Source organism: Xyrauchen texanus, chromosome 33, assembly GCF_025860055.1.
Source record: "Xyrauchen texanus isolate HMW12.3.18 chromosome 33, RBS_HiC_50CHRs, whole genome shotgun sequence".
In the NCBI taxonomy this organism is placed as follows: Eukaryota; Metazoa; Chordata; class Actinopteri; order Cypriniformes; family Catostomidae; genus Xyrauchen; species Xyrauchen texanus.
This window is the reverse complement of record NC_068308.1, coordinates 7,792,491-7,820,132: the sequence shown is the minus strand read 5'-3', so window position 1 is coordinate 7,820,132 and position 27,642 is coordinate 7,792,491. Positions and strand designations below refer to the sequence as shown.

Sequence of the window (27,642 nt, the reverse complement as noted above, 5' to 3'; positions counted from 1 at the left end):
AGGACCTCTCGAGGTAAATGCCCAAAGCTCTGACAGGGCAGAGCAAATGGAGCCTCTCTTCTTCTGCCGACACATGAGGTGGAGGATGAAAAGCCTGCAGGACCATAGACCATGCCATGTTAGAAGGCACCTTAGGCACATAACCAGGTCTCGGGTGCATAATGGCTTTAACTCCGCCAGGGGCAAACTCCAAGCAAGCTGGTGTTACTGCCAGGGCTTGAAGATCTCCCACCCTCTTTAGAGAGGTAATAGCTAAGAGAAAAGCCATCTTGAACGTCAGGTCCTTGGGTGAAGCCGACTGAAGGGGTCCGAAGGGGGCCAGGGATAACCCTTCGAGAACCACCGCCAGGTCCCAGGCAGGAACCCTGGACCTGGTTGTCGGTCTCATCCTCCATGTACCACGGAGAAAACGAATGACCAGCTGGTGCCTCCCCAGAGGCCCATCACTCAGTGGTGCATGGAAAGCCGAAATGGCAGCCACGTACACCTTAAGTGTGGAAGGGGAGAGACCCGCAGAGAAACGATTTTGAAGAAACTCCAGAACTGAAGCCACCGGGCAGTTAACTGGATCTAATTCATGTTCTCTACACCAAGTGGAGAACACATTCCACTTGAGGCCATATAATCTCCTAGTAGGCGGAGCCCTAGAGCTAAGTATGGTTTCAACCACCCCGCTGATACACCAGCATTTAGGTACTGAACCCCCTCAGGGGCCAGACCCACAGTTTCCACAGCTCTGGACGAGGGTGGAAAACTGTGCCCCTGCCTGAGACAACAGATCCCTCCTCAGAGGAATCTGCCGTGGCGAGCTATCAGGAGTGAAATTATGTCTGAGAACCATACTCGGGCCGGCCACATCGGGGCAACCAGAAGTAGACTGATGCCCTCTTGGCGGACCCTTTCCAGGACTCCCGGAGCAGAGCGATCGGGGGAAATGCGTACAGGCGAGGCCTCGGCCAGGCCTGTACCATGGCATCCAACCCCAGTTGGGCTGGATGTGAGAGGGAGAACCAAAGTGGACAGTGGGATGTCCTTCGAGACGCGGATAGATCCACTTCCGATGGTCCAAATTTGTCCCCTATCGACTTCACCACCTCTGGATGAAGTCTCCATTCCCCGGGCCTCAGCCCCTGCCTCGACAGGATGTCTGCTCCCTGATTCTGAACCCCCGGAACATACATTGCTCTGATAGACAGTATTTTCCCTTGGGACCAAAGAATTATCTGATGCGCCAGTCTGCACAGAGGGCTGATCTGAGTCCCCTTGTTGGTTCAGATAAGCTACCACTGATGTATTGTCCGAACGTACTAGGACATGGTAACCTTAGATGTCTGGAAGGAAGCTCCTCAGAGCCCTGAACACAGCCAACATCTCTAGACAGTTTATGTGCCAAGAATGATGATGGTCCTGCCACAGACCCCTGGCAAAGCGGCCATCCATGACCGCGCCCCAGCCAGTGAGGGAGGCATCTGTCGAAACGGTTTTCCGGCGACATGACGCTCCCAACACTGGCCCTAGGGAGAGGAACCAAGGCTTCTTCCATATTAGCAGAGAACGAAGGCACCTGCGCATTACTCTGATTATACGAAATGGATTCCCCTTGGGGGAAAACCCCTTGGCTTTCAGCCACCACTGGAGGGGCCTCATGTGTAGAAGGCCCAAAGGTATAATGTTGGATGCCACTGCCATGAGGCCCAGCAGTCTTTGAAACTGCTTTACAGTGATGGCCTGGCCTAGCTTTAACCCGGACACCATCGCCAGAACGGACTCGATACGTGCAGGAGACATGCGTGCCTGCATCGTAATCGAAGTCCCACACAACACCCAGAAACGTTGTGCACTGGGATGGTTGTAACACACTCTTTTTGTGTTGAGTCTCAACCCCAAACTTCGAATATGGCCAAGGACGACATCTCGATGCCGGATCGCCATTTCTCGAGACTGGGCCAGAATGAGCCAGTCATCGATATAATTCAGTATGCGGATGCCCTGAAGTCTCAGAGGAGCAGGAGCTGCATCCATACATTTGGTGAATGTGCGGGAGAGAGTGCTAGGCGAACGGAAGAACCCGATATTGGTAAGCTTAGCCCCAAAGCGAACCTCAGGAACCTCCTGTGACATGGAAGGATGGGTACATGAAAATAGGCGTCTTTTAGATCTATCGTGACAAACCAGTCCTCGGATCTGATCTGACTCACGATGACAGGAATGGTAAGCATTTTGAACCTGAACCTCCTCAAAGGCCGGTTCAAAACTCTGAGATGTAAAATCGGCCTCAACCCCCATCCTTTTTGGAACTATAAAGTACCGGCTGTAAAGACCGGACTCCCTGTCTGAATGAGGAACATGTTCTATGGCCTCCTTCAGCAGCAGAGATTGCACTTCTTGTTCCATCACCTGAGCCTGCTCCGGAACCACTGTAGTCTGCACCACCCCAGAGAATTTGGGGGGAGCGGTGCCCGAACTGCAGTCTGTACCCAGATTTTATTATATGCAGGACCCATGCAGATATGTTGGGAAGATGATTCCATGACTCTACAAAATCTACTAAGGGAACCAGCCTCTCGAGGCTGGTCTCGGGTGTTTTTCGAGCACTGTTCTCGACTTCCTGAAGCGAGATACCGGCAGGATTTAGTCGATACAGTTCTTGTGACCACAACTGATGTGTGTTTTTTATTTTTTGACGTGAACGGCAGGGTGTGCGTTCGCTGGAAATTGATGTGGCCCGAAGCGTCAGAGACGGCGGGAACCGACACCGATTTCCTGAGGACTCCGCTGCAGAGCAACCTCGGTTGCTCTGCAGCGGGGACAGCCCTCCGAGGTTCTACCACCTCGGTAGGACCTCTTTCCGAGCTTCAACTAAGGGAACCAGCCTCTCGAGGCTGGTCTCGGTGTTTTTCGAGCACTGTTCTCGACTTCCTGAAGCGAAAGACCGGCAGGATTTAGTCGATCACGGTTTCTGTGACCACCATTGATGCTTGTTTTTATTTTTTGACACGTAACGGCACGGTGTGCGTTCGCTGGAAATTGATGTGGCCCGAGCGTCAGAGACGGCGGGAACAGACACCGATTTCCTGAGGACTCCGCTGCGAGAGCAACCACGGTTGCTCTGCAGCGGGGACAGCCCTCCGAGGTTCTACCACCTCGGTAGGACCTCTTTCCGAAGCTTCAACTAAGGGAACCAGCCTCTCGAGGCTGGTCTCGGTGTTTTTCGAGCACTGTTCCCGACTTCCTGAAGCGAGAGACCGGCAGGATTTAGTCGATACGGTTTTTGTGACCACAATTGATGCTTGTTGTTTTTTTATTTATTTTTTTTGACACGAACGGCACGATGTGCGTTCGCTGGAAATTGATGTGGCCCGAAGCGTCAGAGACGGTGGGAAACCAACACCGATTGTGTGCCGCCATGTAAGCCCTACTTATTAAAGCAGATGTATCTCTGCAGGGCTTACTAGGCAGCGCCGGAGTTTTAGCCCATATCCCGTGCCCCCAAAACATCGTCTGTAATCAAACACTGGGGCTGGAGATACGGGACGAATGCGGTTTACCCCACGATCTCGCTTTTAGATATCTTTGTGGAGATCGGGAAAAGCGGCAAACCCCGGCGCTGAGGTTGTGATCTGTGCCGCAGGAAACGCACGTCTAATTTGCTTTCAACTTGCGTTCCCTGCTCATTTTGTGGCCAGCTGATATTCAGTCTGGCCACGCACGCCGTCACAACCTCAATCAGCTCCTCATAAGCTTGGCCAAAAACTGGCGTGCTTGGCTCACGGTCGATCCGCGATCGATGCTGAGCATATCCACTTCCTCGGAAGCAGTGAGCTCAAGCATCGGGACCTGATCATGGGCAGAAGAAGCCACGACGCGGGCTTCTGCACCACTCACAGTAGGCTCGGGATCCTCAAACGAAGAATGAGAAAGTGCCACAGCAGTCTCATTCTCATCTGCAAAATCCGCTGCGAACCCCGCGATCTCAATCGCCGCGCTGCCTCAACAGACGCGGGACCAAAACCGTGGGGAACGCGAGCCTGACCGTGCTCATCAAAGCACGCCAACCGGAGCGCAGCACTCTCATGGGTAGTGCTTCACAACTTTCACAGGCAGATCCCTCGAGAGCTGCTCAGTGCGTGCTGCAGCTCCCAAACAGTTCACACATAAAGCGTACGTGTCCCTACCCGTAATGAAACGAGGGCAGGGGTGCACGCACTTCTTGAACTGTTCGGTGGCCATAATATTTTTAAATCAGACAAACAACACCAAATAAGACAAACAATTTCAACATAGAGCGCTTGCTGAAGAGCGAAAGCTAATGTGTGTGTGTACCGGCGTCACTTTTATGCATCCGGTTATGCCGTCACATGTTACGTCATGACGCAACACCAATCAAGATTGGAATAGTTTCATTCATAATTCAGAGGCGCACGCTAAGGAGCGTTCCCCAAAGAGTCGTTTTCAACGACGCAGTGCGAGTTCCCTCGGAAGGGAACTCCTGTTATAATCAATGAAGCTGTCTACACTGCACAATACATTTCTTATCTACTCAGTCAGTTAGTGCAAGCTGAGTGGATTTCTTCTGCACCGGTGCGCCGGCAACTTAAACGCCTCTGATTGGCCGTTACATTCATGCGCTCAACAGACATTTCTGTGATTTTTGAAAAATAAACATTGTTATTTTGTTATATTATTCTGTTAAATCTATCCATAAAAATCTGAACATTTTAACATACTTATTTAACAATTAAAATAACTGTTAACTTTATTAAGGTGAGGGGCATACATTAGTTCTTAAAAGGGGTCATACAGTTGCTATGCTTTCTTTGCACTTAACAATGTCTCTTTAAATGTTTTTCTGCAGAGCATCCAAGCATTGTGCTGTGGCCCTGCAAAAATCAACTGAGCACTTTCTCTTACAGCTTTAGTTGTAAGAGCGAGCTTTTGGCAGCACAAAAGAAGCTGAAGCTACCTGATCACTTACCGTGCATTCAGATCAGAGGTGGCGAGAGCATAAATATTAGCTCTGGCTGCCCCGCCAAGAACGCTATAGAAGATTCGTGGACGCTCTGACGTAGTTGAAATCAGCGGCAACGTTCGTTCAGAATGCTTGGTTTTGTCAACTTAATTTAAAGGGGCCACAAAACATTCAGACATGTCGACCTGAACTTTTTTGCCAACCTATCACAAGTAGCGTATATCCTCATGAAATCTTTTAAATTTGAAAATAAGAAACCGATCGATGGCAGAAAGTAATTCAAATTATGTTTGTTTGTTACTAAAAGAAACAAAATAAAATACATTTGTAATAATAAATGTGGTCCTGGTTGTGTAGTGCAGTGGGTCAAATCAGTGTTTTATTAAGGGAAAACCCATCATGGCAATAATTAAGTTTCTCCTCCATTTTGTCTTTGGAACTATTGTTTGGTGGGAACCAAAGTTTACACTGTTGTGTTCTCTAGACTTCACTAGAGCGGAGCACTTCTATATTACAATAGGTTGCCGCCAAACAGAATCAAAGCTCATTACCATAATGTTGCCTGCACTTTAACTTTCCTCTGACGCCCACCATGCCGGCCACGGACATGCTGCTTCTCGCCACCAAGAGACGCTGGCTGCCATAGAAAATATAATCGGTTTGATGCTCTCGACACCTCTGGTCTGAACGCACCAGGACTGAGTGTCCCACTAGGTGGTGATCATGCCAGGCAATGATAGAGAGCGTCATTGAGAAGCAGAAGGCCATTGCTTATGTCCTGTCTTCTGAAAGGAAGTCCTGACATCAAATCCCATCTTGGCAGGACATTTGCATGCTGGATGCTGTCAACAAATCCCAGCACCCTCTAGTCAAGTTTACAGATGCACTGTCCAGTGAGAAGTATTTAAAAGTGTATTTTATAAAGCCAATTATTCACCTTTTCAACTGATTTATCTTGAAAGTTGAGGATGACGATACTAACCTATCAAAAGATAAAGATTTGAATCCTGGACCCACAAACCCAGGCACTACTGCACATGGCCTCTGCTGTAATGTAGAACCATGATTTAAGATGACTTACACCACCGAAGAAAATATTACATGAATACAAGCCAGACTGAAAACCGAGATGATCAAGACTGTAGCAGATGGTACAAATTATTACATGAATCTGTGCTTTTGTTGTTTACACTGACTAAACCATATTGTAATGAAAAACTAAGTGTTACACTGTAATCTATACAGTCACGTGATACTTGGTTTTATTGTCTTTGCATTGCTTTTTTTATGAAGATGCCCTCCTCAGAACAATCAGGGGACACTAAGGTGAATGAGGAAGAATCTTCTCCAAAGAAGACGTTGGGAAACCTCTTTAAAGTTACTGAACAAGCCCTGCAAAGCCTGTTTAACTACCAGGAACTAAGTGTAGCTTGTGAGCTGCAGGCCAACCTACAATCTATATATATTAAGGGGGATCCATAAGAGGGAACACTAGAAGATTGACCCCCAAGACTTTCAACAGTGGCAAAAATGCCAGATCAACTTGATAGACTTGTGTTTCTAGCCAAAAACCTGTAATGTAATACACGTGTAATTTCTGCTACTGTATTTGAGTAGGTTATGTGCATTCATGACTGAATACGTTTATTTTCCACATAGGAGTCTTATTATAATTGAATTGAACATTTAGCCTGTAAAAGAGGCCCACTATAATTTTGACTTATTTTAAAACGCAGTGAGCATTTATGTTCTATTTATATCATGTTCTGATACTTTGGCCATGATATAAATCTGTTGAAGTGAAATGACATAAAATGTTCTCAAATGACAGTAATCTTCATTGTACATTGTGATAAAAATTTTGAGGAAAATAATCGTGATTATGATTTTAACCATAATTGTGCAGCTCTTTTATCCAGTATGTAATACATGTTGAACACCAGATGTTATGGCAGTAAAGTAATCTAAAATAAGAATAAGTAGGGCTGGGCAATATAACCAAAAATCTTATCACAAAATAATTTTCCTACCGTTCGATATCGATATTTATTTCCTTGTCATCCATGCCAGAGATGATGACATCTGATTAATCCCATAAAATTAGAACAGAAATCTATTTTTTTCTTATTAAAGGCTCGTAACATGCTGACTAATAAAGCTATATTTAGAAGGTAAAAACATTATGGTCTAAAGGTGCTCTGGAACAGAGTATGAACAGAGCAAGTAGTGGTTTTCCCAGAAGCGAGGAGCGGAGCGTCATTGTTTTCTCTCACACCAATCATGGGCAAAACAGTGTTAAACACTATTGGCATGAAGGAAAGATGGAATTTCTGATATAACGAGAAAGAATGTGATTAAAAAAAATACTATTTTAAAATCTAGCAGCAATTGGTAATGTTCGACCTCCATCGTGAAGGCTAATTTCACTTTCTGTTTTCACGCTCTCTATTATTGAGATAAGCTTGCGGTAAAGCTTGACTTAACTACAAGCTTGTATCTCGTCTCTTTATTCTAACATCAAATGGCATATAGTGAAAATTAATGATGGGATGGCGAAGGAGAACACGAGTGGGGAAGTGACTGTCATGATCAAATGTTTGTTGTTAAATCCTAAAAGACGTGTCCAAAAACCACGATGATAATCCGTTCACATGTGGAGAGAAAATCTAAAGGTCAGTAATACATATCTCTTCCCTATTAAATATTTTCAATAATCATTTCAACATTCTAATCTAATGCATCTCAATCTTAACTGTAGGACATTATGTTCTGCATAAAATAGAATTGAACTTTAAAATGATGCAAAACACCAACTGAACTAATCAACATGTTAATATTGTGTAGTTTATATATTTAATTAATTGCCATCTAGACTTATTTTAGTGCCATTATTTCATTTAGACTTGGGCTAATGTTAGTGTTCTAATAATGCACATTGTAGCTTTTCTTCTAGTATAGAAGGGTTTCTAGGGTTTCCAGGAGCGTGGAGTGAGCGAGGAGTGGGAAATGGACAACCCGGAGTGGAGCTGGAGCGGAGTGATTAAAGAATGCTTTCCACTCCACTCACATACTCTGCTCTGGAACCAACTTATACGGCACCTCATGTCTACTCACATGAGAGCTGGTGAACACAGCACTGTTGTTTTGTCGCACTGCTAACTAGAGACGATGAGAGGGTGCAACCATCATCATGATGTCTTGCTGTCCGGATGGAATCAAACAGACATGGACCATGGTGACTGGCGTAGCCTAATCGTTAGTAAGGCAGTTAACATTAGCAACTTCAAATAGTCCGAGAAAGCCGAACTGGTGCAGAAGACAGGCTCAATATCGAAAATGACTCAAAAGCTTGTCATAGATATCGTGGATTTTTATTCGAGATAAATATCAAGATTGTTTTATCGTCTAGCACTAAAACAAGTGTAATCACTTAGAAAATTATTCTCATTTAAAATAATTATTTTCAGTTTGCAGTTTTTGGCCCAGAGTGTCATGAATTTCCCGTTTTGACCAAGAATTTTCATTTCAAGCATCACGATATTTCACCTTAGCATTTTTCTAAATGTTGCACGAATGAAATAGTGGTCCTTTGTGGTCAAAATTTTTTAATCTTATTCACTCAACAGAACATTAAGTAAATCATAGATGAATATTCCAAATTCTCATAATCTAATGAGACGATTATTTTATTATTGCAACAGGCCTAACTAGTACTCTAAACGATTACAGTTCAATTATACTAATACGACGATGGCTTGGTTTGTGTTTCTGCGGCATTGCTACAGGTAGCCATGCCCACCGCAAACTCTCATTGGTCCAAATTCTGCTCCTCATAACTGTACAGTAAACATAAGATATGTTTGGATTGGCTTTGATTATGCCACATCGTGCAGCAGTTTTGTGCTCAATGTGGACAGACAAATTACTTGTTGCCTGGTTAAGACAAGACTGCTTTCCCAAATCCTAATCTATGTAAAATTGTCATCTTGGATGTGTGTGTTTGTGTGGTAATTAGGTCAAGGTACAAGGCGCTGCTAGGGAAGGAAATAGCCACCGAGTCAGAGATGTTCTAGCAGCCAACACTTACTTGCCAGAATCTTTCTTTATCTCTGATCTGGGAAACATGGCTTTGAAAAAGCACCATTAACACACCAACACACTCACTCAGCATGGTCCCAGATACTGGGACTAATCCCAAGACTAATCATGACTAATGTCAGAATTCCCTAAATAAAGCATAATGAAGTTTAAGTGTATGTCCGTTCACTGCATTGCATGACATGCAGACAACGATCTATTATAACAATTTGTTAGACATTGTCTGTTATACGTCCACATTGATACTGGTCTCAGGTAAGGAGCTGCTCGCACCCACATTTAACTGTAACTGTGGCTAAAATATATCCTGGAGAAAAGTAGCCAAACCAGCCTTTAAATAAGGGTGCTTTCACACTTGCTAGGATAACTTGGACCGAATCCGAATTCGTAACTGCCCGTGCTGGTCTGTGTTCACATCATATTATTTGGGTCCGAACAGCGGTCCGATTACGCCATCAATGTGTGTACAAGTGGCAGCTGTTTACTCCTGTAACTAGGTAACAACTCGAGAAGACGTCACTGTGTTAATTGAAGTATTAAAGTTTGTCTCTTTGGATTCATCACGAACACTTGCCGTACACAGAACAACACTTGTGTTTGTCTCCCGCAGATCCATTGAATGTGCAATGATGGGGATTAAAATTAGCTTTTGTCTGCAATGTTGCAAGAGATGTGAAGAATGTGAGCTGCTCTCTGAAGGCAGTGTATTTGGACACAAGCAGGGAGGAGAAATAATAATAATACCATAATAATTGTGATTGCGAGACACAAAATATACGTTATCACCAGGGTTGGGGAGTAAAGAAATACATGTAATGGGATTACATATTTAAAATACAAAATGTAAGTAACTGTATTCCACTACAGTTACAATTTAAATCATTGGTATTTAGAATAAAGTTACATTCAAAAAGTATTTTGATTACTGAAGAGATTACTTTGCATTGTATTGTCATCTTTTTTATTTAATATTTAGTCCTTTCAGATGGAAAACATTTATACATATAAATGATGCGATCCAAAGTGCATTTGAACAGCGGTGAAACACTTTCTTATGATGTGTTTCATTCATACGAGCAGACAGAGAAGTAACATTGAAGTAAGTTTGGAGCAGAAGAAATAGAAATAAACCTTGTGCAAATTGACAGCTTTACACTAAGCTAAAATGCTATTTCTAGCCATTTTACATGCACATGATACGAGGCATGATCATATTCTTATATCAAGAGCATTCAAGTTTGACCATAATTTCTTTTTTTCTAGTAACACCTTTGATATTATGGCAAAAATCATATTCTTGATAATAATTTTTGTATTGTTTTCCTGTAAAAATATCAAAAAATCCTTAAAACAAGATCAATTTTATTAATCTTCTTTCAGAAAAAGCACTGCATAAGATATTTAGGTTTTTCAGAGAATATGTTTTTAACATGTGTCTTACTGTACTGTGTCAGATTTTATAGTCAAAACAATTGAAAAAAAAAATCTACCAGTACTGAAGAAGTAATCCAAAGTATTTAGAATACGTTACTGACCTTGAGTAATCTAACGAAATACATTACAAATGACATTTTACAGCATGTATTCAGTAATGGAATACATTTCAAAAGTACCAACTCTGGTCATCATAAGGGGTATACTTCCGCGATTTGGTACAATTGTGTTCATATTAGCTTCAAACTGTAACAGAGTTCTCATGCACCGTACGCCAGGCCACCTTTTCAAGCGGTCCCAGATGTGCACCAGAGTTCAGAAAACAACGGTTATACTATCTAAATGAAACAAAATCTGACATCATTCGACCTTTGGTGCACACCAAAAGTACTAGTGTGAAAGCACCCAAACACAACCAATGGAAAACTAAAGGAAAGTTCTGAGCTGCCCTTTTCCATACAATAGAAGAATTTGGTGGCAGGGGCAGAAAGCACCGTACAAGTACAGAAATAGTCCATACACACTATACAGTGTTCTTAAAGTTTTCTGAAGTCATATGAGGAACAGACCAACATTTCACAATTCAGACCAAAATTTCAGTCATTATTCACACTCTTCCCTTACATAGGGCTCTCAAATATGAATTGTATTATATTACATTTACATTTATGCATTTGGCAGTTGCTTTTATCCAAAGCAACTTACAGAGCCCTTATTACGGGGACAATCCCCCCCGGAGCAACCTGGAGTTAAGTGCCTTGCTCAAGGACACAATGGTGTCAGTGGGGATTGAACCGACAACCTTCTGCTTTACAGTTTAGTGCTTTAGCCCATTACACCACCACTTTCACTTCATGAAATAATGACATGAGCTTTAGAATTGTTGCATTTGTTCAATTTAAAACTTCAAGCTAAATAAAAGGGAAATTATGTACATGCACTCTGTGTGTATATCACTTGATTTCAGTCTAACCCAGTGCTCCACAAAGAGAGGGGTGTGCCCCCCGATGCATTGTAATGGGGCGCGGAAGACTGCAAAAAACAAAAAAACAATGTGGACTATTTCTTTTCATCTACCTTTAACTCCTAAAGCCTTGTTTACACTTTTGCCTGGCACTGCAGTGCGTCCTGGGCATGCAGCGCTTGAAAAATAAAAGAGAAATTCTCAACTTCTTGCAAATGAGAAGCGGAAAATGCTGGGCACCAACCAATCACTGTGAGCAGTGACGCGTGTTGTAGCCGCTTAACAATCTGTCAATAATGCTCAAGTTTCTGCTAGATTTAGTGCTTTAATCACATCCTAATGTTTAATTCAGACTTCAAGTGGTGATTTCACCCATTCATTGTGGCAAAACTGTGACTGGGTAAGAAAAAGTGTAATAAATCAACACTGTTTGTATATTTAGGCATTCGGAAATCAAGTTTGCATCTTTCCAAATGTGATTGTTAATTGATAAGATGATATTATTGCTCATATCCAGAAAGCAATGATAGACAATACAGATTCATTCCCCATTACAAACATGCCCTAGAGTAGCAGCTTTCTAGAGTTGTGGGAAGGGCTTTTTCCGGTTCAGTGAACATGTATCATTATGTGGTGTCAGGTGCACTCAGGCTTTGTGAGCGCTCAAGATTCAAATGGGTGAAGAAGGGAATGAACACTAAAATTGCGGTCTGTTCCTTGCACAACACTACTGCATGACTTTCAAATATAGCACACGGCAGATATGGATGGCTTTTATGGTGCTTTTATGTCCTATTGGATCTTGAACAAATGAACCAACAGACCCTTCCAAAAAAATCCAAAAACGTTTCTTCAGTGCAACTTAATCGCATTCAAAATCTACATGTTGCTACTGAAATTTCATGTAGCATGAAATCAACCCCTTACAGCCAAATTAATGAAAATTCCCCATCAGACATTTTGTATCAATTGCAGCATGATTACTTGTCCCTCTAGCGCTGCTAACAGTACATTGTGCAAGCAGCCTCAGCGACACGGATTTGGGTCCTGCAGGTAGCAGGAAGTAATCCCATTCATTTAAACAATGGTGAGAGCTAGTCAGAGGTGGCAGTTTTACTCTAAATTTATTGTTTGACATCACTGATGGTTCGGTTTAGGGTTGAGGTTTGGTTTAGGGGTTACAATTAATAAAATATGCATTCCCGTTGACTGAATTACATTATTTCCCATTTAAAATAGCTCACACTTGCCCATACGTTCAACAACACTTCCAGCTTCGGCCACTGGGGGCAGTATTTGAATTTCTGTAAGGACAGACTGATTTCAGCAGCAGAATATTCAAACGACTGTTGCCGAATTCAAAGTCCTATCAGTCTGGCCAGAAAGAGACAGATCTATGTATGTTTGGCTTGGACCATGACCCCTCCTGCAGTTTTATGACGGAGAAATTCTTCAGTAGGCAGCAGGCCCTGGGCTATGCCATGATGGTCCAGTCTGCTCCACCACATGGCCTATCAGTCTCAATTGGCACCAAAACTTTATTTCTATAGATGTGCTTTAAGTAGAATGGTCGACCATTTAAGTTTTATTGTGAAGACAATGGACTGCACTACACTACACTACTCAGTCACTGTGGAGTGAAGTTGTAGAGGGTTGTGCATAGTGTGAAAGATTGATCAATGTCGAGACCATTTAAATGAAGATTGGAAAGTTGAAATTTGTACTAAACCCAAATAGCTAAATAGAGTACATATCTAAATATATAAACAACTAAAGTCAGAATACACATTGGTTATTTATAATGTAAATATTTCTGTATTATTTCATCTCAGAATACAGATCTCTAGTCTTGATATGACAAGAGTGAACTGAAAACTCTCTGCGAAAGTTTCTCTGTGAGTCAGCAGCAGTTTAAAAATGATTCACTTTCCAAACAGACTCAAAAGCAATCTCCTTCACCTACATCACCTCTAATGTGGTCCTGTGCATGCACTAAGAAAATGGACTTAATCCATATCCATAACAGAACGCCAACCAGAACCCTTAGGTAAGCACAAAAAATGGCCATTGCTGCCCCTCTGACACATCATATATACACTAGAGAAGTATAAAGCAGTAGTGTTCTAGTTTTGTGTCGGTCTGCGTGTGTAAACTCTGAAGAGTAGATTCCCAAATCATTCTCACATTGAGATGTTCTGCACATCGAGCAGTTTAAACTAATGCTTAGAAAGGCCTTGCACAGATACAGACACAGCACTTAACAAGTATAGAGAGCATTCTCATTTTGTTAGATGTCCTACAGCTTCAGTGTCTTGAAGGCTGTTGTGTAACTAATCTGAAAGTGTAATGTGTGTGTGATCGAGTCTCTGTGTGAGTATGTGTGAATTTGTGTATGCAAGTTTTACAAGACAATTGGACCACATTTCTTGTTTACATTTACATTACATTTATGCATTTGGCAGACGCTTTCATCCAAAGCATGTGCATTTATTACAGGGACAAACCCCCCCAGAACAACCTGGAGTAAAGTGCCTTGCTCAAGGGCACAATGGTGGTGGCCATGGGGTTCAAACCAGCGACCTTTCTGATTAACAGCCCTGTGCTTTAGCCACTACGCCGCCACCACCACCTGTTTAAAAATAGTTTTATGCGAAAAGAGGATAAAGTTGCATGCTTAGCATATTTTTTGGTTAAATATCCTTTAGTTACCTGTTAAAGGGCTGAGCTTAGCAAACATATAGCCCAATGAAACACTTCTGATCAGGGTGACATGGACAAAATGCAGCCTAATTATACATGGGTTACTTAAACACCAACTAGTCGACTAATAGCTTAGACAATTGCACATTCCTACCTTTAACCTGGCAATTCTGTATTACAGAGTGAAAAACAAGTCATGTCAGCAATAGTTTTTTAAATAAACATTTATTTATAAGAAAAAAGGGTTAACACAGCTAAATACTGTTCATCAAATTGGCATCTAAATATCAATGTAATATCAAATTGAGAGGTCTGTGACAAATCCCACCTCTAATAAAAATGGCCTCTAGATTTAAATTTATGTGGTTTGACAATTTGTTTTATAACTAATTGCATACTTAACTGCACTGGAGAACAGCATGTTTGCCAACAAGATGGAAAGGATGCTAACATTAGCTGTTAAAATGGTTAAAACAGTGTTACAAAGTCAAGGGTGGAAATTGCTCATCTTTCATAATATTTTGCAGTTTTAATAATAAAAACTTTCACTTATGATTCCTGCAAATTTTATGAGTTTTTATTTTTGGGGTTGAACGGGATCCAATTTGTTACAGTAAGGTTATAAAATGCTCTGAAAAGGTATTGTTGTAAAGTAGATATAAATTAATCATAAGTTCATGTTAATGTTCATGTTGATTTTGACTGACATTGTCCCTAGAGAAAAGAAAAAAAAATGTATTATATAATTATGACAAGCAATCGCTGATGATCTATTGTTGATGAATTAATGCTCATACAGTATTTATTACCCTACTTGACAATGTTTAGTTATTATATAGTGTTTTTTGTTGTAATGCATTGTAGATGATTGTAAGAGTGCATGTTTTGTGCTTGTGTGAGCTGAGAGTACAGACATTTCAAAATAAGAGTCCCCAGATAAATTAATTCTCAAATGTCCCAAATTATGCACCAAATCTTATACATTTTTATCGATTTACTTTTTTGTAGATATTACTTGGACATTTGTTGCACAAATTGCATCTGAGGTTTTATTAATTTTGAACTCTTGTTGCCTCTATATCTGTGCCTGTTACAGTAGACTAAGATTTTTTTTTTAAATTAAATAAATCAATTTGAAATACTATCGGCCATTTAGTTAATTGTCCTGTTCCAATCCACTGTTGGTCGACCTCTATTCGTAACCACCTAAAACTAGTACTAGTAACTGCCAAACAACACCCCAGCATCCACAAAAATATTCTAGCAACCACCTAGCAAAGACCTAGGATTAGGATCAGAGTTTGGGTTAGGATTACGAGTACCCTCACAACCACTAGCATTCCCTAGCAACCAGCCAGAACAACCTAGCAACCAATGTACACCTTAGAATCCACATTGCAAAAGCCTATCAACCACACAGACACCCCTAGCAACTGTCGAACAATACCACAGCAACCACCAAGAACATTCTAGCAAAATCACCTAGCAAAGCCCTAGCATTTACGTGAGCAACAAAACAACCACCCAGCAAGAGCAACCACACTGAGCCCCCTAGCAACCCTAAGTAATTTAGTCATATCTGTGGAACCCTGTCATTTGGCAATGCATTCTGCTGTTATAGCAAAAATTTGTTGTGAAATTTGGACTTGCTGATTAAACTGAGAAATCAGGCCAGAGAAACACTGCAGCCCCATTCTGTTTCCATGATCCTTGGCCAAACTCAGCATTAGGAACACTGTTGGCCTCAGCAGAACTCAATATGGTTTGACAAAATGAGCAATCTGTTTTTAACTCATGTAAAAAATAATTTAATTGCACAAGGTATTCAACCACTTTTCTACTCTCAAATATAATGTTTTGGTTTTAAAAGATGATATTATCATCATTATAGCTTTTGAGTGAAATGTCCACAGAGTGGAGCCAAAAGCGAGTTGTTTTTAGATGTAAATTATGTAATACCATCACCAGATATGCATATTTAATTAATCAAATGCCCACACCCAAACCCCAAACCTAATCCTAACCATCAGTGGGGTAAATATGTAATCTTAGAGGGAAAATGTCTAAGATTCACACTCCTCATTGATTAGGTGAACACGATTACTTGCTGGTTTCCACAGTACCAGAACATTCGGTAGCAACATGTCGACTTCTTGTGTTATTTTGTTACAGTAAAACATGAAAGTCTCTTCAAGTAATGTTAACCACAGACCATAATTTATTTGTAAATCGAAAAAAAAATGTTTTTTAAAAAACCCATTCGAAACTCCTGAGGGAACCTATGGCTCAAAAATGCTCCTTTTCTTCTGGGTTTTAGGATTACAACTGAACAGCTCTATTTGCCGTGCTGAGATCATCCAAGTAAACAGGCATATGGTTTGGGTGATATGACAGTTTAACATCTCAGGTGACCTTACACAGGTCTCCTGTTACCTCTGCTATGAAATGGCATCTCCAGAAGCCTGGGAGTCCATTTCAACTCACAAGTGCTTCTCCTGACACAAGCCTGCATTGCTTTCTGAACTGTGATGAAAGTATCAGCTTCCACGGACATCAGCGAGCCTGGGAAAGGAAGATCTGAGGCCAAGTCCTGTCATGCTTGCCGCTGGGCATTCCAACCAGGACTACAAGATCAGAAGGTGGAAAGCCACTGTTTGTTGGGGATACTGTACAGATGCCCCAACAAAAGAAGGCAAAATATTGGCAAGAAAATTTAGAAATACCAGAAATGAGGCTTTGGTTTGTTCCATAACAACTGCCAAGTTCTCTAGGTATCCTGTTGAAAAGACAAACATCTCCAGTATATGGTCACCAGCATATATTCTGTTTCAATTGTTGGTGTACTGGTGACCCCACCAGGCTTCTTAACTAGCATAACAGCCAGATTTCTTTGATAACCAGTTTCACCAGAAATGCCATCCTGGTCGACCAGCACCATCATCTAGTTATCAGCATGTATAATAAACCAGTCTGCAGCATGGGAATTCATGCTGGTCAAAATGGCTCTTTTCATTAGGATACAATGCAACTTTTTTCTACATGTTGGATAACTCTTGCAGTGTTATCCAACATTCTTCTTGTATAATAATTCATGACAAAGGCATGACTCTAAACAAAAAGGCCTATGATGAATTCAACATTAAGTGGCTGATCATACTCCCTCCAGCAGCAGGTCACTGTATACTATGGTTTATGGCATGATCCCCTATCTATTCACTCCCGCTTTTTATTGATGTTGTATGCCATTGATTAATATCAAGACCTGTCTATCAAGACCCTATATTCTGTCACCTGTCCATATCCTTACAGTCACAAGACCTCAAATGACACATGGGTCAAGGAAGTGACACTAGACGCATAACAATACTCAACAATTGCACTTTGGGCCAACCCAAAAATTTGAAAAACATACAAGAACGCCATTCATGGGGGGCCTGGGTAGCTCAGCAAGTAAATATGCTGACTACCACACCTGGACTCGCAAGTTTGAATCCAGGGTGTGCTGAGTGACTCCAGTCAGGCTTCCTAAGCAACCAATTGGCCGGTTGCTAAGGTGGGTAGAGTCACGTTAGGTTAAACTCCTCGTGGTCGCCATAATGAGTTCTTGCTCTTGGTGGGGCGTGTGGTGAGTTGCCTCCACACACGCTAGGTCTCAGAGGAAACGCACTTAAACCACGTGATGAGATGTGCAGATTGACAGTATTAGACGCAGAGGCAACTGAGATTCATCCTCCACCACCCAAATTGAGGCGAGTCACTACGCCACCACGAGGACTTAGGGCACATTGAGAATTGGGCATTCCAAATTTGGGAGAAAAGGGGAGGAAAAGAATTGCCATTAATAATCCCATGAGAAGCATATAGCCAGTTTTGGGCCAGGTAATCTGGATTATGTGATCATATTATACAAATCAAATACTTGTAAATACTTAGATTCCATTTTTATTTGTGTAATCAGATTACAGTTACTTTTTATGGATTACATGGTTATATAGTGATTAGATTACCTACAGTATCAGCAGGCTGCAATTTGCTGGGAGGATGGGGTGGGGGGCTTTTGTTTTCCTTCTTCTGGTCATTAATTTTTTTTACCTCCAGAGGGAATACGTTTTATCAGTTTCTTGTCAGACTGAATGCATACATATCCAACAGCAGATGGTAATATTAAGTAAAGCCCTATATGGAAGTAATTAGTTTTCCGAGTGTAGATTATTTATTATGGCGGGCATCTGTAATGTTAATTTGTGATTCGTACAGGATAAGGGACGTCAGTAGAGATCCTAGAGATGGGTGAGTAAACTCACTGCATTTACAAACTGACGTCAAACATAAATAACCCATCAGAAAATGTCTATCTGGGCTGATTAATTATCAAGAAATATTAAATTTAAGCATATGCGGTAGCCTATCTGGGATTATAAGAAGAAATGGTTTGGAATACCAGGAATACCTACCTAAACAACTGGAGACATTACAGGGCCTCTAATCCTATATTAAACTCTTGAATTAAAAATATGGACCATAAGTTCACACTATGCATTATTCATGGCCCTCCCGAAAATATGTTCTGAAACTAGAGCCTGCAGTGTCCAAACAAAACTTTAGAACATAACTCGAATGTGCAAGTCCAGAAAAATAACTAACAGATGGCTGATGATCAAATTTGCGATTTGCCATTTACAGTATTTGACAGCTTATATTAATGCCTTCTGTTAATTGTTTAACATAATTAACAGTTAATAAGACAGTCAGTACAGTTAATTATTTTGATTCAGTTAAATTCAATTAAAATAATTATTTTCTGTTGTTTTAGTCTACGGTTTAAGAATTTGAGACTGCTTTTGATATGAATTAAACCGTTTTCTGAATTTCAACATTAAAATTTCAATGATGATATTATGATGATACAGTCTTTGCCATTGACATGGTTTTTCAACAAATTGCACTCAACTTTCAAATAATCGATGAAGGGGATGGGGACTGACAAATACCAATTTTTTTAACTTAATACATCTAACATTTTTACCAAAACATGCAATGAGAAATCCAAATGCAATCAGATTTGAATACCTTGAAAGAATAATCTAAATTAGTATGTTATCAGTATCAGATTATATTTCAGAAGTAGTCACACTGCTATAGCTGACCTGTTGCTAAAAATAATTCTTAATTTTAAAGTGACAAAGCTTTTCGAAGAGTTTTCACAGCTGGATCGCTTATCATAGATTTGTTTTCCGCCAGCAGTAAGGTTTCATTACACTTCCATAATTAAATAAAGCTGACAAGACCAAAGTTCACTAAGCAAACAAACATCACTTCCAATTATCTTATTAACAAGAGCTAGTACAAGAAACAGCAAACAGGATGAAATGAGAAGTCAAGCCCCACAGTCATGGATGAACAGAGAACACAGAAGCCCAGGCACATTGAAGAGCCACAGACGATCCACCATTACAGTTTGGAATCCATTTTCCAAAGTGTCAAAATGTGTTTCATCCTCTGTAGGATGAGCTAAAAGCAAGAGACACTCCAGAGTACCATATGATACCATAATGTTGTATTTGCCATCATGTCTAGAGTTTGGATTTGTCCAAGTACAAAATTATTCAAGACTACTCAACAAGTATTTAGATCAGGCTGTGTACAAAAGTTTGGTAAACCATGACATTTTACTGCTGTTCAAACTAAATGTGGATTAATTTAGGTTGGGAGAATCTGTTTATCAGTGACAAGCTTCGAGGGGTCTCAGTATATCTGGAATCTGTAAAGTCCACCACTCCCTGTGGTTTCCTCATTGCTGGACTTCTGAGACTTGCCAAGGCTCACTTCCTGAATGATTCTCCAATTAAAGCTGCAGATCCAGATTAGCTTTCAAATACACTGTAAATGTCAGCTTTGCATGGAGTCAAGTTGAGATTCACAGGAAGTATGTCATTTAACCTAAACTTCTATCAGCAAGGGTTATAGGGTGAACAACTACTGAATGTCTTTTCAGTCCTATGTACTTGTTTACAGTAGTCTTATAACATATTCTTGATATAATGATCAGTGAATGAAGTCACTCTGACATCAGTTTACAGTTTCAAATCAAATGCAAAATTACTTCAGAGACCATGACAATGTAGAACTAATGAAGAGCTATCAATGCCAAGTTCATGGGTTAAGTTCACCTGGAACAAACATACATATAAATAGGGTAGGGATTCTTATTCAGAACTGGTTACATTTATTTATTTATTTATTTTTAATACAAGAACTGAATGATTTTAATGGTTCCATTAACGGTTCTTGAATGAGCATTTTTACACTGATGCGGATGGAACACCACACAAAAATACTTCTTTTGAATCTACAGCACAAAACACAGCACAACCATTGTAGTCCGATTCCAAACAAATTACTCTTATGAGCCATTTATTTCGAATCTACAGCATGAAACACACCCTGTGATGGACTGGCATCTGTCCAGGGTGTTTTCCTGCTTTCGGTCTGAGACAGCTGGGATATGCTCCAGCACTACCCGCAACCCTACATTGGACAAGCGGCTATAGAAGATGGATGGAAGGAGCACGAAACACACAGTGCGACCAGTGTAGTTCGATTATGATAGGAATTACTCCTATGAGACAGTCCTTTCGTATCTGCAGTGTAAAACACAGCATGACCAGTATAATCTGATTCCCAAAAAATTACTCTTTATGAGCTTTTTCTTTTTTTTTACATCGTGAAACACAGAGCATGACCAGTGTATTCTGATTTGCAAACAAATTACTCTTATGAGCCGTTTCTTTTGAATCTACAGTGCGGAAAATACAGAGCGACCAGTGTAGTTTAATTAAATCAAATGACTCTTATGAGCTGGCTCTTTTCAATTTACAGCGTGAAACATACAGCACAACCAGTGTAATTAGATTCCAAAGGAATGACTCCTATGAGCCGATTCTTTCGAATCTACAGTGTGTCACAGCACAAACAGTGCAGTCTGATTCCAAATGAATGACTCTTATGAGCTGGTTCTTTAGAATCTACATAGTGAAACACATCACGACAAGTGTAATATGATTCTCAAACAAATGACTCTCATGAGCCATTTATTTTGAATCTACAATGCGAAAAACACAGAACGACCAGTGTAGCCTGATTCTGAAATGAATTATTCTTATGAGCCGGTTCTTTTGTATATACAGCGCGAAACATAGAGCACTACCGCTGTAGTCTGATTCCCAAACGAATGACTCGTTTGACCGTTTCTTTTGAATCTACAGCAAAAAACACAGCGTGACCAGTGTAGTCCGATTATGAAACGAATGTCTCTTATGAGCCCATTCAATTTCATCTAAATCATTAAATTCACAGAGCACTACCAGTGTAGTCTGATTCCCAAACGAATGACACATGTGACCGTTTCTTTTTAATCTACAGCAAAAAACACAGCGCAAACAGTGTAGTCCGATTATGAAACGAATGTCTCTTATGAGCCGGTACTTTTTAATCTAAATCATTAACAACACAGAGCACAACCAGTGTAGTCTGATTCCCAAACAAATTAGACTTATGATCCATTTCTTTGGAATCTACACTTCGGACAACACAGAGACCAGTGTAGCCTGATTCCCGAAACGAATGACTCTTATGGAGCTGGTTCTTTTGAATTTACAGCGAGAAACATACAGCATGGACCAGTGTAGTCTGATTCTAAAACAAATGACTCTTATGAGGATTCTGCCTCAAACGTTAGTTGCCTTTGAACAGAGTCGTCATTAGGTTTTGAAACAGAGCCACTGTATAAACATTTAGTTAATATTACAGTAAGGTAATAAAAACAAGCAACAACAGCGATGCTGATACAGCATGATGCTGATGCTAAAACTTATGCATTGGAAATGCTAAATTTATGACAAGAAAAACAGACACTCGTTGTGTTATCAGCATGCATCCCCATTTAAACGGCAGCTTCCTCCATCCTCAGCAGGATGCCGGTTGCCATGACAACACCAATTGCACACACCAGCCAATGATTCAGGTTCCCTGGTGCCTAGACGGCTTTTGCTCTCTCTCTCAAGCTAAGATGCACACTTATTCACTGCTACTGACCCAAAAACTCCCCCATCACTTCCTGTCTGGGTCTCCTTGAATAGAGAGCAGTGAAAAGGAAATGACACGTTGTAATGGCTTTGTTTTGAAAGTCTCAATCTGATGGCTACCAAAGAAGCATCTCTTGTGCACTAGCATCCCTTACACACTATTGCAGTGCTTTTAATTGCACTGGAGTGTTCAGAACAATGGATGGATTTCTGGTTATGTCAGTTTCTCTTTTCCTTTATCCAGCTCTCTCTCTGTCTCTCTGATGTTATGATGTGAATCAGTACCACACGGCCATTTTCTACCCATCAACATGTGGGGAGGGGTGGCCAGCCATGTTGACAGTCTAAAATTGAAACAAAATCCCTAATAAGGCTGGGCGATATAGCTAAAACAATTATAGCTCTATATATACATTTTTGGGGGGTGTTTTGACAAATATATAACATACTCTATTTTGAGATTATTACAGAATAGATTGTCTTTGAAATAGCTTAAAAGGTTGTTTTGTTTTGTGCAGTCAGAGGAACCATCATTTTAATCAAACAGCCATTGTTGCCATGTTTGAATTCAAGATCAGAATCAAGGCCTGTTTTCACCACTGAATGACCAAAGAAGAGTTATATTTGTTTCATTTAAATGCACTATTATAAAAAATATAGTAGTAAAAAAGCAATACTTACCTATATTTATTTTTAAGAAAACACTGTAATATACTGTATGGTCACTTCCACACAGAGATGTCCATGAACATTTTTGAGAGATAATGCAAACAAAGAGTTGAATCCAGGGTGTGCTGAGTGACTCCAGCCAGGTTTCCTAAGCAACCAAATTTGCCCCGGTTGCTGGGGAGGGTAGAGTCACATGGGGTAACCTCCTCGTGGTCACGATTAGTGGTTCTTGCTCTCAATGGGGCGCGTGGTAAGTTGTGCATGGATCGCGGAGAGCAGCATGAGCCTCCACATGCTGTGAGTCTCCATGGTATCATGCACAACGGGCCACGTGATAAGATGCATGGATTGACTGTCTCAGAAGCAGAGGCAACTGAGCCTTTGAGTAGTGAGTCTGAGTTGAGTAGTGGGAATATGGCATTCCAAATTGAGAGAAAAAGGGGATATATAAAATATATATTTATACTCTCATCCACGCAGTTCATGCGCATGATATGATATGATATATTATATGCTCTTTAGGAAAACTAATGGTTTGATCATCCTAATATTCACAATGTTGCTTAATTTTACATCACAAGGAAAATCTTTACTAATAAATCATGGATATTTGATATATTGTCCATCCCTACCCCTTTTCATTTACAAAGCAACTTATACTATGTTATCCTTTCATCAGGTTCAGCTCATAAACAGGCAAAACGTCCATCCAAAACTTCAGCATTTTCACTATGGATTTGTCTGGATTTGTCGGACAAAATATATTTGTTGTTGTTTCTCTTTAAGAAATTAAAATGCATTAGTAGGTGAATTACATGTATTTTATTGTATAGTTATTTTTAACATACTGACCAATTATTTTTCTTGCTTTAAACCTCTGTATATTTTGTTAGTGTCATTTTTAAAGCAAATAAATTAATAAATATATAAATTCAACTCAATAAATAAACATTTTCCATAGAAGAATTTAATTAAATAAATATTCTGGGTTCAATTCATGTCCAGCTCAATCGACAACATTTTTGGGACAATGTTAATTACAACAAAAAATAATAATTTTGACATGTTTATTTTCTTAAAAAAAAATCAAATAAAAAATCAACAACAGTGAGGCACTTAAAACAGAAGTGAATGAGGCCAATTTTTGGAGGGTTTAAAGGCAGAAATGTGCAGCTTATAATTTTACAAAAGCATTTATATTACAGCTAAAGTATGTAACCTTTTCAGTGTTCTTCCTGTCCCAGCTTAATATGCAGAGACAATGATAAGCCACTCATGAAAACTGTAAACACTGGGTCTCTGTGGCACTATACAAATTCCTGTGTTTGTTTTGAGCGACCCACTTAGACCACACCCAACAATGTTACTCAACCATTGGCGTGAGTTGGGGGTGGGACTAGCTGAATGTTTGAACAACAACAGATGAGGTTAAGTGTATCTGCCTGCATACCTGCAAGAGGACAAGGAACACCCCTACAGGAGTGGTCCAAGTAATGCCCACCATGAAAGCAATTATTTTGGATAAAATATCTTTTACAATCCTATGCAGTTGCTGTATGATTCATGTTGTCTTAACTGTGTAAATTTGACAAAGAATAACTTAATGTCAATTATCATATTATTTAAAAATCTTTCTGTTCTGTTTTCTCCATTTAATCGATTAGCCTATTAGCTTAGCATATGCTAGTTCCTTCTCCCTTCACCACCTTCACATACTGGCTCTATTATTGTGTTAAATAGAACTTTTAAGTTTCAGAATATTTCATAATTGTTTTATGTTTGTGGTTAGGCTTAGGTTTAGGGGTATGGATAGGTGTAGGGTTGCTGTGGTACTCAAATAAACACAACAAACACAGTGAATGAATGTGACATCTAACTGTTGCAAGACTTTAGTATTTTACCTTTTATTTGAAGGGGGCGTACATTTTAGTAGATGTACCTTGTAGAGGGTGTGTCTTGTAGTAGTCTTGCTGGACGCAGACAGACACTTCTTGAATGGGGAGAATTCGGAAGTTGTTTCATACAGTGGCGCTAGTGTCGCAGAAATAGCATACTTCAGCTTTAATTCTTCTGTTTAAACTTGTGTATTATTTGAGCTGTAATTTTACAGTTGTTTTAGGGCTTCAGGATTTGCGACGTTATCTCATCATGGCAACATAGTTGTACATACTGTATGTATATAACTACACAAAAAGGGTTAATAAGCAATTTTATCACACTAAAATTATGTTAGCACACATATTGGTGAGTATTTTAACGTTTATGGCTTGGCCCCATTTACTTCCATTTTAAGTGCCACGTAACCTCAAAATTAGCATTTTATAAAGAAAATGAGGGACAAGTCAAAATATTTTTTTGGTTATCAACAATATGCTGTCGAACCCAGAATATTCCATTAAGTTTATTTTAGTTGGTAAACAGTTTTTCTTTCTTTAAACCTATTTTTCTTGCATAAATCTCACTATACTGTATATATATAGCAAAATAAAAACTATTTACCAATTTGAAATCAATGCATTTAATTCAATATATAATACGTTTATAGTTTAAGTTTAATAATAATATTTATATTTATATATATGCTGGAAAATGAATTCTGATTAAGAAAGGGATATTTTGCTTTTGTTTCTCTAAATTTAAGTACTTGGGGATTAAAAAGTCCCCGACAACAACGTGTGTCAGATAAGGAGCTGTGACAAATCTCCATATGATGCCTGAATCCCTGACCTGTTGTGCTCTAACAATATAACCACTGCACAAAGAAAATTCCTTGCATGGGTTTGTCCTCTGCCATCACCCTAAAAAGACCAAATAATACTTAAACAAACACCCAACCCAACACTAGGATTTAAACTGAGGATTAAATTGACTACAAACATTTTCAGAGTGTTTTTATTGTTTAATAGTCTCTACTAAAGCAAGAATCAATATTACTAATGCAAATTCTGAAGGGCTATGGATTTGAACAACTTCTGTGTTGTTGCTACAGAGACCCAGTGAGCATAGCAACAGGTTGGAGCAATAAAGCGACACAAGAGACTCTCTCACACAGATAACACTTATAGTTCTGATTAAAAACAAAATAAGAAAATGTGTCATCAAAATGTAAACAAATGCATTGACACAGGATGAAAGGTAATTCCTCTAATTCTCTGAATCATTTGAAACAAACACTTGTTAAACTGACAGTGGAGTTGATCCGTAGATCGTACCACCATGCGCTGAGTCAGATCCGGCGCTCCTGCCAATACATTTGAATGGCTGCAATTAAGCAGATTATACTGCTCGTGCAGAGAATAGACAGAGTGGGTGGAGAAAGAGAGGGGGACATATAAAAACAAAGAGAAAAAGAAAGAAAAACATCTCTGTCCAGATCATGTTTACAAAGAAACAGGATTAAATTAGAGGTGCATTATAGTCTTTGTATCTCAGTCATTATATGTTGTTATTTCATACATCTGTTCAATAAACGTATACCTAAAAATATGCTAAACTGGTTTTATTCAAGTCAGAATTTGCATATAATATGTCTGAATCAACCTGGGTACATTAGGTTACACAAACAAAGGCCCTTTTTAAGGATTACGACAGTTAATAAAAGCTCTTTAAGGTGCCAACTGCACACAGTGTAAAAAATATTAAGGAGAACAGATAAAGATTAATATATCTGAATTATCTCCATGTAAATAAATGATGAAGGACTGTCTTTGTTCAATACCACTATCAATACTTACCCCTGTGGAAATCTATACACAAAGAGAAGAACCTGTTCAGGAGTCAGTGTCTAAGCATGGATGCTCTTGGTTTCCCCCGATAAAAAAAGTGTACCATAAAATCCCAAAAACAAACCCATGCCACCCAACACACCCTCTTCCACTCAGCTCAAGAACAAAAGAGAACCTTAATTTATTCACACCTCAGTCAACACAGCCACTTACTTATACAAACAACCACAATTTACTCTTCCACATGATATTTAAGCCTTAAGTGCTTTACTGAAGAAATCTGGGTGTGTTAAAAGAGGTTTCTTGTTACCTTTTTGCCCTTCTTCTTGCGTTGCGCCTGTTTGCTGGTCCCTTTCTCCTTGGCGTCTTCACTCATCTTGTATAAAAAGATCCGTTAGTGATTTAATCCAACATTTAGAAGGCTATTTCGGTTCAGAACTCCAGAAAAGTCCATAAGAAGTGAGCCACACTAATACCTGGCACCCTCTTGTTCTCCAATGTCAACACACACTCACACAACTCTCCTCAAAGCATTTGAGCTGCTTGAGTATTTAGCTCCTACACACGCCACAGGTCAATTTGAGGGAGTAGGAGGAGAGAAGAAACCAGAGGAGCTTTTATTGGTGTGAGTAGAGAGATATCTGTGGGCTGGTTCTGGCCCAGCTGCCCACCTCTCTCTCTCTCTCTCTCTCTCTCTCTCTCTCTCTCTCTCTCTTTGTCCAACACTGTTGGTTCTACTGATTCACCAGTACTCAACTCACAGAATAAATGGTGCTGATGAAGACATGCTCTCACCCCAGCAGCCAAACATAAAGAGGGAGGGAGAGAGAGAGAGAGAGAGAGAGAGAGAGAGAGAGAGAGTGTAAAAAGAGGGCGGCTTAAAGAGTGAAGATAAAACAATTGCCATGGAGAAACCCCCCTGTACAAATAAGAGGCTGTGAGAAATTGTTAATTAATGGTTGATTAAAGCCTGCTGATGGGAACAGCACACACTTCATC

The 27,642-nt window shown here is 40.0% G+C and overlaps 1 protein-coding gene across 3 annotated transcripts in view; it reads right to left on the bottom strand.

Annotated features, from left to right (window-relative positions):
* LOC127626586 (ankyrin-3-like) overlaps positions 1 to 27,079 on the bottom strand; it is a 209,010-nt gene extending 181,931 nt beyond the window's left edge. For all 3 annotated transcript variants that reach the window (XM_052102480.1, XM_052102483.1, XM_052102481.1), the window contains exon 1: positions 26,954 to 27,079. In XM_052102480.1, the coding sequence (XP_051958440.1) occupies positions 26,954 to 27,019 (66 nt within the window). In that variant the 5' untranslated portion in view covers positions 27,020 to 27,079. The remainder of the gene's footprint in view (positions 1 to 26,953) is intronic.
* Positions 27,080 to 27,642: the final 563 nt, after the last annotated feature.